This window comes from Falco peregrinus, chromosome 5 (assembly GCF_023634155.1).
Source record: "Falco peregrinus isolate bFalPer1 chromosome 5, bFalPer1.pri, whole genome shotgun sequence".
Classification (NCBI taxonomy): domain Eukaryota; kingdom Metazoa; phylum Chordata; class Aves; order Falconiformes; family Falconidae; genus Falco; species Falco peregrinus.
Window position 1 is genome coordinate 77503349 of NC_073725.1, and position 17140 is coordinate 77520488.

Genomic DNA, 17140 nt, shown 5'->3' on the forward strand with positions numbered 1-17140 from the left:
ACAGCCAATTTGTATAAATTCTCACAGCAGCTTCTGGCTACGACACACTGTCCTTCCAGCTAGGCATTACTTTGTAAGCCAGCCCTTTTGATTTTGGAGTGGTTCACTGAGCAGTGTGTGATGTGCCGCTTGATTGCTGTGGTGTTTTGCTCTTTAAGGTGTTAGTCACCTGGGATGGCTGCTTCCTTGCCTTCCCATTTCAGTGTACCTGTCTCTTTCCACAATGGGCTGTGGCAGATGTGTCCAACCAGTCAGCAATGGCTCCTGGATAAGGCGCCACTTCCATAGCTGTTTGTAAACAGTGCACTGTGCTGTTTCTGACTTGAATTGCTCTACCACCAAGTTTCTCCTCTCTAAGCAGAGAATGCAATAGCAGAATAGCTTGAATAGATATTGTTTCTTCTCAGACAGGAGGTCAGGCACGTCGTGAGTTAGCTTTGTGCAGCTGCAGTGCATGTCCTGGTTTTAGTAGGTTTGCTGTGTCACTCAGTTGTGCCTGTATTCTAACAGACAGCTGCTGCTCCCTGAATTGTTTCTTTCACCAAAATCTGAAGAATTGAGGCAAATTATTGGCTGTAGTCCAGGGAGAGAGAACACTGGGTCAATGTTTGTAGCCTGGGTTCTGTGGTCCAGTGGACTTCTCACTGGCAAATCTTTTTCTTCTTTCTAGCAAAAGTGTTGTGATTTGGTTTTTCCCCCCCCTCAGGCCCCAGAGACTTTCTGCTACTCTGCAGATGCTCTGCACCTCTTTAAAATGAATTTCCCTTTTACCTGACTTAAGTGCATTTCTGTACCCCAAATAGCCATTTGATCCTTCCCCTCTGCCAGTTGTTCCATGCGTACTTTATTTTGCAGCACTGTGATCAGCTAGAAGCTGGTATCTGTTCTGGATTATTGTGTCTGGTGAATATGTATGCAGACTCTGTGGTTCCCTTCAGCATGGAGATTTAGTAGTAGTAGGGACTGCAAGATTAAATGATGACTTTTTCCCTAGAAGGCCATAATGTGAAAACACCTGAATCTGGAGAGAGATATTTATGTATAATCAGAGCTGCTCAAAAGCTAGTCCAAATGCACCCACTTGGTACTTAAGTGATGAGTGGTCTTATCTTGCTTCTCATCGTCTCTTTTGAAAGAGATCGTGATCTGGACATCTTTACTCAAAACCTGATATCATATCTTCTCATTTTCGTTTCATCTGAACACAGATCTACATTTTTCTTCCTTTATCCTGGCAAACTGCACATGACTGTAACATGACCTTGAGGAATCTCAGTACAGACTTAAACTCTGTGTTTGGTCATGAAAGTTTGAAGTGGTTTAGCTCTTAGCACAATGATGAAGTCTTATCCTTGTAACATATTCATATAATTGCTTATAACAGTTCCTGTCTACATCAAGTGCCTAAAAGTTTAGTTTCTTCATGTGTTCTACTCAATGTAATTTTCCCTAATAGCTGAGCTTTTACATTCTTAAAGATCCTTCTCAAGTTCACCTTGGCATCAGTCCATAGTTTTTCCATTCCTGTGCTCTTGCTTGAATCTGAAACAGCAGTTCTCCATGATGCCATCACTAAGGAAGCTCTACCAGTATCAAACAAACAAAACCCCAAACCAAAACCAACAACAAACTAAACCCTGAAGACGTGATGGCTGTGCAGCCACTTCAGAGCATCACTTATCAAGTAGAAGATGAATGTTTTCCTGCCAACCACTGTTCCAAAATAGCTCTGTATGTTTCTGCATGATTTCATGGACAGCAGCTTTTAGCATGCAAGCTCTATATATTTACTTTGCTCTAAGATCTCTGTATGCTGATAGGGAGAATCCAAAATAGTTTGCTGTGTATCAGTGAGAGGCTTGAAGAATCACCTCTCCTGGGTGACCGGTGTGGGGACAAAGCCAGAACTGCTGCCCTGGAGTCAGTATGCAGCCCCAAGACTGAGAGGATAACATTCCCTCTAGAATATTAAGGTATGAAACTAGATCATCTAACAAAAGCTGCCTCTTGATGGAGCATGTAGGAACCACTTGGGACCCAGCAGACACTGGGCTGGAAGAAACTGCCAGGAGCCTTGATGTGTGCAGGAGAGTTTGGGTTTTGAGGTGTTTTGTTTTGTGCAGTAAGTCCTGCACAAGGCACTTGGATATCCCTGTTGTTTTGGATTCCTGAGGCCTCTGTTGTGTAATTGATTTCAAGGTCACTCGATAGAAAAGGATGATGAAACCTGCAGAGGAGAAACAGGAGTAGCTGTTATAAAAGATCCTGCCCTCTGGCCATGTTCTCTGGATAGGATAGGCAACAGCAGTGATAAGGCTATTGTCTGTCAGTCTACAGGAGATTAAAGTAGAGTGGGGAGCAAGGACACACTTGCGCTGTTGATATGTGTAACACCTTGGTTCTAGGAAGGTGAAGGACTCAGAGAGGACCTTTGTGCTCTGGAGGGAAAAGGGGTTAAGCAGGTGAAGTATGGGGATTGTAGAGGAGGGCAGTTTCCCCTTTCCTCTGTGGTTATGAGGCTTTGGAATGTCATTCTTTTGTTTTTGATGCTTGTATAAGTCAGTCAGCCAGATGCCAAACAAGAACTTCTCACAGATGAATTTTTTTTGTACTGGTTACTGTGTATTTGACCAACAGAAGTGTGTCTTCCTTTTGTTGTTCTCAGACTGTCTTCTCTCAGGCCAATTTTCATCTGTCACAGGGTTGGTCCTATGATCTGTTTGGCCAGCATCGGTAAAACCACTCAGTCGCATCTCCCAGGAGACTGCAGGGCAAAACTTTGGTCAAAGCATTCTTTACTGATTTCGTAGTCAGCCATATTGCTGTTGATTAATCATTGCTAGGTGTGATTAATTATTTGGCAGCTTCTGTGGCACTAAGGGGTCTTGCGCTGGGATGCAGAGGTCACCATGTAAACAGCTTGAAATAGCCTTGTCTGTGCTACGGCTAATCTGGGGTTCTGTGGTCAGGCTGGAGGCCCCCCGTGTGGTGGCAGACCCTGTGGCCGCTTGGCCATACGTATTCGCACAACGCATTTGCTGAGGCACTTTGGGATAGCGGGGCAGGTTGTGCCAGGGGCACATTCACACAAACACATGCTGCAACCTTGCACAAATTTCCCTCATCATCTCTTCAGTGTGAAAGGAAGATCTGACAGTACTGAAACCCTGAGTATGTTATGACTTTCCTGCATGTTTTAACTTTTTTTTTTTTAGCTAGAAAATATGTTTCACTTTTAATTTTTTTCATTTATTTTCTATTTTCTGATTTTTTTAATTCAACAGGCTGTCAGCTATATCTAAATGATTTATTCTTTTTTTACAGTTCAGATGCACCTTGAAATAATCAGTTATATTTCCAAGCAAAATCTCTTGGAGAGTTCAAACAAGATCCCAAATCCCTCTGTCTTCACTCAGCCCTCTTGTGAAATTTGAAGTGTAATTTCAATCTGAGGGAGATGACTGCAAAGATTTAAATGACATTTGTATGTTGGTTACATTGTATACAGTCCACTACAAAAAAAAAAAAATCAAACCAACCACTTTGCACTGTTTTTTGCAACAATTATTTTGGCAGCATTCTAGGGAAAACCAGCTTGGTTTAGGAAGGACACTGCAGGGCTTGAGCCACCATCTCTTCTGAAATAGTTGTTTTGGGTATGAAGAAAGCACACTGATCTGAACCTTTAAGAAATTATTGTGAACTGGGTTGTTGAGGAAGTTTGCTTGGTGAAGTGTATGTGTGCAGTCTCTGGCATGCCTAGGCAGCTTCTGCCACAGTGTAACTGCTTGGGGATTTTCTTCAGTTCCATCTGGTGTGAAGTCGATACTAGAGACTGATTATGCTGGAAGAGGAGCCCAAGCTGCAATTCGGTGTGATGTGCTGGCTTGCTTGGGCTGGAGGATTTGCAGGAGGTGGGCAGTGTGAGCTGCTTCTGCCTGTCAATATTAATCCCGGTGGTGTTTAGGAGAAGGGAGAGTGGCTTCATGGAGCCATTCTTTTTATATATATATAAAATTTATATTTGACCCTGTTCAAGACTTAAAACAACCACCTTGATGACTTACAGAAATATTGTGGGTATGCACTTAAGAGAAAGTAGTGGCACAGTACTGCTGTTATTCCTTCTGGGGAAGGAGTGACAGAGAAGGGAGAGACAATTCATAGTTCCTATACACTAGTCAGTGCAGAGTTAATGCAGTAAGGAGATAAAAGAGCAAATGCAGGCAGATTAGGAGCTGAAGTATTAAACAAGCTAACATTAAGTACTCTGTGCCTTTCATTTGACTGGGATAATCTGATGTTCACCTTGCACTCTGCTGCAGAATCACAGAGGAGAACATAACAGCTAGTTCTGGCTATGGGTTGAAAAAAAATTGTAATATTTCTCTGTCTTTATAACTTCCCTCAGTTTCTCTGTTGGAGCAGAAATATGCTGTTGTGTATAGATACTGATTTTGATAAGAGGATGCTGGGTGCAAAAGATGGGCTGCCCTATTCTCCTGATGGGTCAGTGTCTTCAGTGATGATGGCATGTTAACAGTACAACTGCATTGTGACTGCAGCGTGGTGCTTCAGCTGTCCTTCATATGATCTCAGGCATCTTCAGCTGCTGTATTTTTTAGAGTTGTTGTGCAAAGAAGATTAGCAAAGGACTTAGAATCCCTTTTGCACGTTAATATTTTCTCACATATGAAAATGTTTCACTATTTAGGTGATGTGTTTCCACTGTTATCTTTATTATATTGCCAGGGCTGAGTCTATAGACATATGTGTCTCTGCCCTGCCCTTTCTTCATTCTCCAGATGCTGTTTGGCAGTCCAAAATAGTGACTGCATTTTATTAGTAGTTGTCCTGGTCTTGGCATTGCTAGATATAATGACAGTTTGTTAGGAAACTTGTCTCCAGCTGGGACAAGTGCATACTTAGTAAAGAGTGTTGAGATCCAGTGGCTTTACCTTCAAATCAGAGCCAGAGGTTACCTGGATTCAGTGGTGGTGTGTGGAGCTTCACATTGGCTTTTGTGCTCTTGCAGCGTGGGGAGGCATTTACAGCTCGGTACTCCTGGTGAAGCTGTTGAAGTGAGGCCTTTAGAGTATCTGTGCTTTGATGGTTTGTTGTCCTAGTAGAACAGCTCCTGTGTCTTTGCAAACTCCCTCAAATGTTCCTGGCACAGCTGCACCCTTGAAGGAGTAGAGGAATAGAAGCTAAGACCACCCTACCTGGGACTTTCTTCCAGTCCACCTGCTTTGCACCTCTTACATTTGTGGGTAACGTACTTACACTCATGAGTACTTGGGGCAAGAAATCCTTGGCCAGCCCTAACCCTGACCCAGAGAAATAGATGGTGTGGTTCTGCTTTTGCTTCCTACAGTCAGTCCTTGCTCGTTGAATGTGGAGGAACATGCCATGATACCTGCTTGCCTGGAGCTGTGAGCTGAGGCGGTGGAGAGCGTGCCTGAGTTCAGGCAGCAAGGTGTATGGTGCTGCGTAGCTGAGAGCGAGGGGGGACTGGCCATGCAGGCAGAGGAGCGGGATTTTATGGGTATTTAGGCAGACTTGTGATTTGCTGTGAAGCGTATGAGCAATCCTAGCACCATTCTTATGTGATCTTCTGGCCCTCAAGGTGTTGTCCAGCCTCTGCACTAGCTGATGTTTTCCAAAGTCAAGGGATTAACTGGAGCAGCCTTCTTTTAGGGTAGGGTTTTCACTTACGCTTTTTGCAAGTGCGTTAAGAACACGTGTAAGGAGTAGAGTGGGACAAACAGTCGGAAAATAGTTGCTAAACAGTCTGGTATTCCAGTGGCCTACAGAGGTGTTTACAGCTTTCCCTGTCTGCATGCTAAAACTCTCATAACTAAGAATGGGTTGTCTGGGTGGCCTGGAGAGACTCTTGCTTGTATGGGCTAGAATAGAAAAGATTAGCAAAGTAAAGGCTTTGACCTCCAGATAGCACTAGGCGGTGGTGCGGAGTCTGGAGGGTTGGGAGAGGGCAGGTAAAGGCACAAGTAGGAAGGATTAACTTTGCCTGAAAAGATTAATGTGCTGGCAACTGCAGGTACCAGAGGGCAGGTAATAGGGGATGTACCTCTTGTGCTCTGTGACCCTTGAGGACAGTGCAGTAGACCAGGAGCAGATAGCTGGAAGCATCCTGCAGCGATGTCTGACATATATCTGTGAATTCCCGTCATAACAAATTAAGCTCCTTAAGGCAATAAGTGTGCTTTTGTTGTATGGAGCCAGGTGGATTGGTGTTGGGAACAGTCACTTGCCATGGGAAGATTTATATTCATCTAAACTGTTTTTTTGTGATCAGGAGTAAAAAGCACAGGTAGAGGCCTCACAGGTATGGGGGAAATTCTCCAAGAAATGTGGCAAAGCAAGGAGAACTTTATTCAGTGACTTGGAGAGGATGATTTAAAGACTTGTGCACTTTGTGTATGGACAGAACTCCAACTGGTAGTCCGCTTGCACTTTCCTCCTGATATTAGAGCAATATGATAATCTGAAATAACTTATGTTCTGTTTAGAGGTCTAGAAGCAGGGGATGTGGAATGTGTCCTTAAGTGCCTGAGCTATTTTAAGAGCAGGTATTATTCACAGCACCAGGGTACAGGAACACGTACAGGGGCAGCCAGCCTTCGAACTGCCGTGGTAACGGAGAACACAGCCACCCTGAGTACGCCCATAGTGCTGTGCATCTGCTGACAGCTAAGCTGATCTCTGTCATTATCACACTAATATCTTATTTTGTGGTAGATAAAAACAGAAATACTCATGTGAGAATTATGTACTGTATAAAAATGGTTGTGTCTTACAGAAGACGGGAAGATGGCAGCAGTTCCTAGAGGTCAGACTGGGCTGTGGAATGATAACAAAACAATCTTATGACCCAAAATGGTGTAGCTCTCTGAGTGCAATGGAAAGAGAGCACGGGTTCTCCTGCCACAGCTATAGTTTAATCCTGGGCTTGTGCATCTTGTGCTACTGTTGCTTCAGTTACATATTTACAATAGCATCACAACATGCAAGACATTTTTCAGAAATCCAAGGAGAACATTCCATCCTGCAAAGGTCTTGCAATGTAAGGAGAGATGGTGAAGGCAGGGAAAGAGAAACAGCAGGTACCCCCTATGCAAGTTAACTTTGTTCACTGCAAGTGCTGTGGAAAGCAGGATTTTTGCTAGAGCTGATAAAGAAGCTTTGGATAAAAGTTTTTTCAGAGGGATGTGGTTTAATTAAGGAAGATTTCAGAATGAGGACAGAGTTGTTTTGGAAGTGGATAAATCAAGGCAAAGTGAGTAGCCAATAACTGGTGGACTTACCCGTGGTAATATAGGGCAACTAGAACTGTTTGACACATCACATTTTAAGGCACAGGAGTATTAAATATTTTTAAATAGCTTCTTCATACAGGCAATATGTTTGACTTGAATTTTATTATCTCTGGGTCAAGTCTTTAGCTAGCAGAAATCAGTGAAGCTGTGCTTGCTTTTGCTCCCTAAAGACAGATTGGGTTCCTGATGCTCAAGTTGTTATGAGTCCTTTCCTAGTTTCTACTTCATGTGTGAAAGAAAAGTTACGTTAAGACATACTTAGCTTGATGGCTAAGTATGAGCTGCTTGACATGAAGTGGGTGCTGGCTCTGTTCATAACTGTTTTGCTTTAACTTCAACCCCTGTGTTGGTTCCCCTTTTCTGAGAGGTGAAGGGCCTCTGTTTTGTTGGACTTTTACTGTAAGGGGAATTAATTAATTCAGAAAGTTGAAGTTGATCTAGCCAGAAGCTGAAACTTGCTTTGTTTTTACTTCCAGGCATATGAGAAGCGCTTTCCTACATGTCCAGAGATCCCAGTCTTCTTGGGGAGTGAAATTCTGCATGAATCCAGGAGTGATGATGGAGCGATACATATCATTGAACGGAGCTGCAAACTGAATGTAGATGCTCCTAGGCTGCTAAAGAAGGCAAGTGGAACCTAGGTGACAAAAAGTCCTGATTTTGTTGGCTGACTCAGATAAATGCTCCTAAAGTTACTCTTTCTTTCTCCCTTCCCCCTCCTTTTGGTTCTTCATTCTTCTCAGATTGCAGGGGTAGAGTATGTTTTCTTCATCCAGAAAAACACAGTGAACTGGAGAGAGCGAACTCTCCGCATTGAAGCCCACAATGAGACTTTTGCCAACCGTGTTGTCGTCCTTGAGACATGTAGCTACTCAGTAAGTGCTTTGTTTCTGTTTGTCTGTGAAAGAAGTGCTGAAAGTCATGCACTAATATATAGGGTGAATTTGCTTGAATGAATGATTAGATATTCTTGTACTGGAAAGGCCATGGGTCTTAGGGTGCATGCTTTTTCCAGTGCTTCTGTAGGGCTCGAGAAACTTTTTTAGGTTGGTTATGATTCTCTGGTTGGAGTGTTAGGCCCTAGGGTGAGAGCAGAAAACACGGAAGGTGCTCCAGTGCTGCTGGTGTTCCCTGAGTTTCTTTGTGGTTGAAATTCAAGTCAAGGAAAATGTCTGGAGCTTGGGCATGTATTTAGACCTGGATATTTAGGAGGAAACCCTTATTATGATGAGGGCCAGAGGAAAGTCTGGCCATTAATTTTGCCCACAAATAAGTGAAAGTTTTAGCACCTTGCCATGATATTCATGCTCTAAATATTTGGAGAAAGGTCTTGAGCCTTATTTGTGGCCTGGGGTGTTGCACTTTGTGTCTGTACCTTCAGCAGCAGTGTGTGTTTCATTGTAATTGTGCTATTAGGGCTCAGTCACCATTAAATAGCTTCATCTGTTTCTGAAAGCAATCAGATACCGCTTTTTGTTCCCTGAACAAACGTCCAGATCCTGTTACTTACCTGCCCTTTTGGCAACTGGACAACAACTCAGCTTCTTGGGAGTAAGCAAACTGTAAGTAGCTTCTGGTTCAAGCAAGACAGAGTTGAAAAGCTATTAACATTTTGGATGGTGAGGGGGGTTTCCTGAGCCAGAGATCACTTGGTGGCTACGTGGGGCTTCCTAAAAACTTCAGTAAATCAAACCTGCATCATTGTGAAAGGTGCTGACAGTTGTGAAACGCTCCCAGGCCAACTCTGGAATCACTCAGATGTTGTTGCACTTGCTGATTTTCACTGTGTTGCCTCCTGCTCATGTCCTTCGGAAGGAAATGTCAGCAGCTGGGCTTTGAGGGGAGCGCTCTTCCTGGAACAGGGTGGGAGCTAGCTGTCTGCATCCTCAAGATGGTTCCCTGCTCTATTTTTACCAGTTCCCTTTTCCCTGCCAGAGTGCACCGGAAACAGGTTTATTCTCATCTTTCCTTTTCTGCAGTGTTCTCTGAAGCAACTTGGAGAAATGCGATCCTGCTCTTGCAGTTACTTAATATCTCCCCTGGGGGAATTTGTGTCCTTTATAGAGCTGGTAGCTTTGTGTGGGGGCTGGAATTTTTTTTCTTTCATGTCAGCTTGTGAACAGCAGCACCTACAGAGAAAAGGCTGAGCCTTCAGAAAAGGGTTAAGTTAAAAGAGGAAGAGATTATATAGGGTTTTTACCATGCATAGAGTAAGTGAGGGGAAATGGCTAGAAAGGAAAGGTGTATATTAAACTGTCAGTGGGAAAACTCCCCACTCTGCCATGTCTCATGTTTTGCGGGGAAGACTGACAATAGTGGCTGCGTTTCCCATCCAAAACTAGAAAAAAAAACCCCACAAATGTGTTTTGCTTTTTTCTTCCTTTGCAGATGTAGGGGTTTTTAATTGCATGTTCTGAGAGGCCATCTGTGTCTTTCCATAAGAAGATCTTGACGCGATGGTTTCCAGTGGGCAGACTCACTACTATTTCAGTGCGACTTTTCCTATCAATATTACTGTTCAGGTCTGCCAGGGCAGAGATGGGGTTTAATCGTGATTTCCTTGTGCATGTGAAGAATGCTGCGTAAGCCACAAATGTCCGTATGTCCAGTTCATGATCTTTTTCTATTACACTGGGAGAATTAATCTGACTGTTAAATATGGGTCTGTCAGTGCCTCATAGGAAGCTTCTTCTGCCCCTTCACTGTAGCTCTGGAGATCAAATAGCCAGTTTGGTATCAGGGCCAAGGGCCCTGCTATATTGTGAGTTGTCTGCTACCATTCGACCCTACGTGTATCTTTGGGCTTAGGTTCACCCTGAGAACGAAGAGTGGACGTGCTTTGAACAGTCTGCATCTCTCGACATCAAGTCATTTTTTGGCTTTGAAAGCACAGTGGAAAAAATTGCCATGAAGCAGTACACTTCCAACATCAAGCGGGTAAGAGGGGCTTGCCTTTGTGCCTTAAAATCAAATGCCTGCTCTCTGTGTGCTATTTTCTTTTCTGTAAAACAGATGCAGTATAGTTTTATACCCTTGCTTATGTCTCTGAAACCACTCAGTAAAGCCAATGGAGAAAAAGCCAGTGTGCAATGATCAAAAATACAATCTGCTTGCTGGAATGTGTCTGTGCAGGGGAGGGAGCAGGCTGTGCCAGAGGAGGATTGCAGTGGATGCTGCGGGTGCCAGGCTCCTCAGACACTGAGGACACTGTTCTTATGCGGGAGGAGAAAGTTCTGGGTAAAAATCAGCACCCTGTCTCTCCAGTAGCTTGGGCAGAGGCACTTCCTTTTGGTAGCCTTTTCTCCTGGGCTGCAGAGGAACAGGGCAGCTAATTGATGGTTTTGGAGCACGGGAAAGGGATAAAAGTGTTATAAAGGTAGCTGCATCCATAACATTGGAATTTGCCTGGCCATCGTTGTAATTCACCATTTGTATGATGTTTCCATACTGCAGTTTTTCCAACAGGGTCATGCAGATAGGAGACAACTATTTCCCTTCTGTTTATCTTTAATAGCTTTAGTCATCTGTCCTGAGGAAAACTCTTCTGCACCTCACTGGTTCCGGGGAGATGGGATTCTGTCCTAATGAGAGTTTTCCCCTTCAGGGCAAGGAAGTGATTGAGCACTATCTGAAGGAGTTGATCTCCCAAGGGGTCACATTCATCCCCCGCTGGACACCTCCCCCAGTGTGTGGACAGAAGGATGAGCAAACCCCCGCTGTTGGACAGGATGCTGATGATGCACCACTTGAGTCTGGGGCTCGTGGAACTACCAAAGAGCAAACCGGCAGCTCCTGCCCTCCAGCAGAAGCTGTCAGCCCTGATGGTATGCAATGTCCAGGCAGTAGCAGCTGCTGGCAATCTAAATGCCTTGAGTAACACTGACTAATGAGTTTATTTTTATTTTTTTGGCATGAAGTTTTTCTTCTGGATTGTGGGTGGAGAGAAGGGAAAGTTATTTTGTCTCTTCAAGAAAAACACAAACAATGGAACTTTTTTCCCCCAAAACTGAAAAGCCAAGAAAAACTGTGCAGGCAGTATGTTTTGGTTTGAGCTTAAAAAAAGCTCTTGGTTTTGATCTGACCTTTAAGGTATTTTATACCTTAAATTGAAGAAACTTAAAGTTGTCTTGAATATGCTATTGGATTATAATGAAATATTTTGGCTGTTACAAAATTAATGTTCTTGGGAATTGAGTTGGATGTTTTTTGCCCCTGCATCAGGCCAAGACAAACTTGCAGAACATTGCCTGATGCATCTCTCACACAAAGTGCCTGAATTGGATTTTATCTTTCTGTGTATTGACCTGATGATACCTTCTAGACTAAATGAAATCCTTCTCTGACAAAAAGGAATAGAAGAGGCTTTTTAATTTAGAGCTGTGGTATTAGAAATAGGAGTTGTCATTCCTCAGAAGGAAAGGCAGCACTTGTTTTGCTGGCTGTAACTAGGGAAAAAGCTTGGAATTCGGAACTATCAATGGTTCTGGTCTCACCAAACCTTCTCTGGTAGCTTTGCTTTGTTGGAATCCATCTGGAACAAACTTCAAAATCCACAGAGGAGCTGACTTTAAGAAAAGTTTGTGTGCTTTGAGATTAAAGTTCATTTAAGAGTGGCAGATCCCATCTAGCAGAAGAGCATAGCTCTTATTTTTCTGCTTATATTCATGTTTAGGAAGTGATTAGCTTCCCTGGGACTGCTCCTGTGCTAGCTCTGTGGATTTGGTGGGGGCGTAATACTTATCAAATAGAATTTCTGTATTATCAGTCAGTGACAGCATATCCTGTGGGTGTCCAGGCCTTGTTCTGTAGTTAATGGTATCTGCTGAAAAAAAAAAATCCTGCCTGATGAAGAGCTAGCTCAGAACTGGTCCCAGCACTCCTCGTGTGCCTACATGCCCCCAGCACAGCTACTGGCCTGTGCTGCTCCCCTTTGGGTGCCACATTCTCCGTGCTGGCATCTGTACATGCAAGCCTCGGATGGCACATCTGCTCCCATCTCTGAATGCTGGCAGTCTTATACCCCTTGTCCTTTGTCTGTGATCTGGAGCGACTTTGAGCTGCTGTATGCACGGGACTTTTCATACCAAAAAATCTCCCTTGCTATCAGAAACGGTAATGTTATTCTCCCTTTTTTTCTGGTGTCCCTAAGCATAATAATATTTTCAGTTTTCAGCTAGCTGCTTTTTACTCTCTCCTCATTGGTGTTGTGCATGAGATCTTTAGGACACCAGGGGATTTAAGTGCCCAGGTCTTGGAGTTGTTAATGAGATGAGTGCCAGAGCTTATGATATTTCTTTTAAAGCTTCTGCTGGAGCAGTTCAGGGTTGAATGTAATATTAGTGTTCTAAGAGACAGGCGGAGCGATCTGGCTTTGATGCCTTAAGTGCTGTCTGTGTCCTCATGCCCTGATCGCCATGAGAATATCACTCACTTGCTTCCCTCAGGCAGCTAAAATGAGGGCTTCTGAGCTCTTCCAGTGTAAATCGTAAGTAACCTGATGCGTAGAAATAACTGCACATGTCCTTTCTGGCTATGTCAAGTCTCCTCTGAATTGTTCTTTTTTTTCCCTCCAGCTGACAAATTGGATGCTGATTACATTGAGCGCTATCTGGGCCAGCTGACTCCGATGCAGGAGAGCTGCCTGATCCGCCTTCGCCAGTGGCTTCAAGAGACGCACAAAGGCAAGGTGGGTGGATGAGGCAGAGGCCGCCCATCTGCAGGGCTGAACACAGCTGTTCTCCTAGCCTGTGTGCCTTCAATGCTCCAATAAAACTCAAGAGTCGCAGACAATTTGTATCTCGAATCATCTGTTTTGGCAAGTTTAGGTAAAAGGCTATGGAATGGAGAAAGGGCTGTGTGACCTTGTGGTGGGACCCAGCAGTGTCACAGGCTGCACCTGCATTGCCCAGGGCAGTGCTGTTGGTATTGAAAAGGCCACTCTGTGGTCCCAAGCGTGGGGCTGTTGCTGTGTATTTAGAGTAGGCATTGACCGGGGCTTGGTTGCCCAGACCGGCCTGTCTGGATGGGCTGTTTCCCAAGAGATGCGGGATGGGGTGGGAGAAGTGGTTAGCCATGCTGGTGGTGCATTGCCTGTCTCCGGGCCGTGCTGCTCAGCAGAGAGGCAGTCGGTAGCTCCGAGCTCTCGGCTGCTGTGCGTCAGCAGGATGCTGTGTGCGCCAGGCAGGTTGTGTAAGCTTGTACAGCCAAGGGCTGAGTTCTTCTGAGGAGAATTCATTCTGTTCTTGGTTTAATCTCCTTTATCAAAATGTACTATTTCAAAACTACACAAGATTCAGGAAGTAGAGACAGTCTCACCTTATGGTGTGAGCTACATTGTGTAAGCGTCTAAAATAGAGGTGCTGACGGCACTAGATTGGGGCAAGTACAGCTGGAGTTGGCCAGATAGTATAGATAGAAATACTTTTCCCTGAAAAGCAGCAAGAGTACGGTGGGCTAGATGTATCTCTGCTCTGCTGTCATGTTCAGCAGCTGCCTGGGCTTCTTCTGGCTGAAGGGGAGTCTGTGTATCAGGCCAAGAGGGTAACTGGTATGTGGCTGATAAAAGATATAGGGCAGCTTGAATGCCCCAGGAGGGTTCTAACTCAAGACTTATTGGTGGAGAGAGATTGGGTGGGAAGGAAGGACCAAGGATAGCAACAGATAGCAGCAGCTGGGTCGGCTGAGTAGATAAATAGAGCTTAGGAAGAGGGGAAAACAGGAGAAAGATGGAGCAAGTGATCCCCCTTGAAAACAGAGTAGAGCTATGTAAGGATTCAATATTAACAGCTTCCTGACTTAGAAGGTAACTGCTCAGTCAGTCACACAGAATGGGTTAGGAGGTACTCTGCATTCATGGGCTTTGGAAGATATTTTTTTTTTCTTTTAAATGGCCTTTCTAAAAGAGGCTGCTGTTTGCAAGGAGTTTTGCCAGAGCTTTCTGCACGCCTTGCTGTGTTTTTCTCAGAGCTGAGGGAGAGCATGCCTCATCTGAATATAAAGGGTTTAAACATGATTTATAAAACCCTTTTTTTTCTTGGGAGAACTAGTCTGTCACCCATGCAGAACTGAAGTGTAACAAAGATTTAGTGCTGTAGTTCTGTATTGAGCTCATGAAGAAGTCCCCTTCTGTGTGAATGTATGCATGGGTTTTGTTGGTACGTATGAAGGTGGATGGGAAAAGTTACCAGAAAACCACAGGCTGCAGAGAAGAACAGAATGTGTTGATGTGTGTGTGAAAATCTCCCAGCAGCCGATAAGCTCCAGAGACTAGCAATGCTGTTGAATGTGTAAGAGCTGATAAATTCAGAACACCAAGCATCTGTCAAATCTGTCCAAGGACACTGATATACAGTAGCATCAACAACAGGTAGTATAACTTGGATCATGTCCAAGAGCGTGGTAGCTGCTAGATACAGGTAGAGACTACGGGAATATATCTACACCCAGTGGGGCAAAAGATCATTGAAGGACTGTCTGAACACTACCTGCAAGCTGCTGTCATGTCACTATGATGCTCTGCCTCTGAGTACACAGCTGGGGTTGGTCTCCCAACTAACTAGGTGATTGTGAGTGAACTATGTGAATAACTGCTAATAATAACAGCTTAGCTAATAAAACGGGCTCTATTAAATACTGGTTGTGATCTGTCTTCCCTGATTCAACCTCCTGTCGGATAAAAGGTGCTCAACAACAAGCAGACACAAAACAAAGGGCAAGGATCAATCCCCAGGTACAGTTATCCTCTGAAATACAGGGCATAAGGCTTTTCAGGTCTACAGTGACCTGTCCTGTAGAACGGTGTGAACTTCTGTGTGGTAGGAGATATCTCAGCTATTGGGTATCCAGCTGAAAATGAGCCCTAGATGAGAATAAGACAGTGAGACTTTATCCATGTATGTGACCTGCAAGGATCTTGGTTTCAGGTGGAAGAAGCACAATCTAAATGTTTGCCTGTTTTGTTCTGTGGGTTGCTGTATTTTTTCCCCCATCCTAGTCAGAGGCTGGGGAATGGAAGCTGGAGAAGCTCAAAGTGACAGCACATGAGCAAAAAGTGAAACAACTGCCTCTTGAGGTGCTTGGAGCTCTACGAGTGTGTGCAAGCCCTTGTTCTTCCTGACAGCTGCTTGTTGTGTTAGGTACCTTGGGAAGGTACAGCTAATTGCTGAGTACTCTTAGTGACACCTGGGAGCTGCCTTGTACCCTTTGTGTAGGCTCTGTGAGCTCTGTTCCCTCTGTGGTGTTGAACAAGTAGGAAGGATGGTGCTGGCTATTGAAACTTCATCCTAAACCACCTTACTTCTGACCCGTTTGCTTCTCTTGATTGCCTATCAGAATAATACAAAATCAGGAACTTACCCTACATGACTCGAGTTTTCTCTGGAGAGGCTGCTACCTTGCTGTGACAATCTGTTCTTTTAATTCAGAGCAGGGATGTCCTTATTATTCCTCCGTAAAAAAAATATTTGTGCATCTCCTGTTTCTTGGAAAATGTCCCTTCTTATTTTTGTCGTCTTCATCCTATTTCACTATCCATTCCTTGTTCCTTCTAAAGCAGACCTTATCTTTTAGAATCAGATTTATCGTTGCTTTAAAAATCTGAGTAGTTGAATAAACAACTTCAAATGGTGTTAAAATTGCAGGTACTTCATTTTCCTGCATATGGGAGTTACTGCTTTGGTTGGACAAAGATAAGAGACTAATTCCACTATGGAGTAAGTCCCCTCAGAGCTTCCTGCCTTTGGTCCAGACAGAAGCACTGAATTTGCCTCTTACCTGAAGCTATGTATGGTGTATGTTTGAACCATGAAAAGTAATAAACCCTTCTAACAGCCATCCCCTCTCCTGGGCCCCACAGGAGTTCCAGGGGCTGTTGTAGATGTTTGGGGTTTTTTTGTCTGTTGTCTTGTGAATAACCGCTTCCTCTGATCAGCAGAAATGCAAATGTAAATCATCTGAGGAAAATTCTACTGCCTTTAATCTTGCTATGATGTAGAAAATTTTGGTGGCATTCTTCTAAGTACATCCGAGATCCTATTTGGGAAGGCTGCCCTTTTCCTTTCTTTCCATGACATACAAATGCAGTGTTTGCAGTGTTAGAATGTGCTGAACAGCATCAATCTCCCACCTCCTCTCTAGGTGCTTCTAGGCTTGGCTTTAGGCTGCCTGAACTCTACCCCTTTCTCTAGGTGGAATCAATTCTTATTCTGTCTTGCAGCTTCATACCAGCTTGTGAAATTGAGATTGTTCCCAGCCTGACACTGCTGGCAGCTTTGCTTTCTTCCCTGCTTTCTGTTTTCGTGAGCATGTCAGCGAACAAACAAAAGAGCTTTGACTCCTGAATGCGTGGGTTTTTTTCTTACAGCAGAGCTCAGATTGCTTGCATTGTGCTAAGTGCAGTACAGATACTCCGAAGGAGACTATCCCTGCTCAACAGAACTTGAATTCTTAATGGAAGCTTGATGTAGCGAATGAGGCCAAAGATTTCTGGGGGAGTTGGGGTGAAGAGACCGAGAAGAGAAATCGGCAGCATGTGCAGCTATAATCCAGTTGTTTCTGCAACTGACAGGCTGTTAGTCAAATTTGGCACTGCTGTGGAATCCGTCACGTTTATTGTTCATTCCCGCTGCTTAGTATTCTGGGAAATTTTCTTTGATTTCTCAGCTAAAGCAAATATGAGAGGTTTGGAAGGAGGTTGAAATAGGCCATTCTACAGACGTGGTGTGGGAAAGCTTTTGTGCCTGTGATGCTAGAATTATTGATAGAAAGTGTTGGGCTGAGTGACAGAGAAGAGGGTATAGTAGTTT

The 17140-nt window shown here is 44.1% G+C and overlaps 1 protein-coding gene across 8 annotated transcripts in view; it reads left to right on the forward strand.

Annotated features, from left to right (window-relative positions):
- The window catches only part of SEC14L5 (SEC14 like lipid binding 5), a 38833-nt gene that overhangs the window by 13845 nt on the left and 7848 nt on the right, over nt 1–17140 (forward strand). For all 8 annotated transcript variants that reach the window (XM_055803823.1, XM_055803825.1, XM_055803824.1 and 5 more), the window contains 5 exons: nt 7814–7963; nt 8081–8212; nt 10146–10274; nt 10942–11161; nt 12911–13023. In XM_055803823.1, the coding sequence (XP_055659798.1) occupies nt 7814–7963; nt 8081–8212; nt 10146–10274; nt 10942–11161; nt 12911–13023 (744 nt within the window). The remainder of the gene's footprint in view (nt 1–7813; nt 7964–8080; nt 8213–10145; nt 10275–10941; nt 11162–12910; nt 13024–17140) is intronic.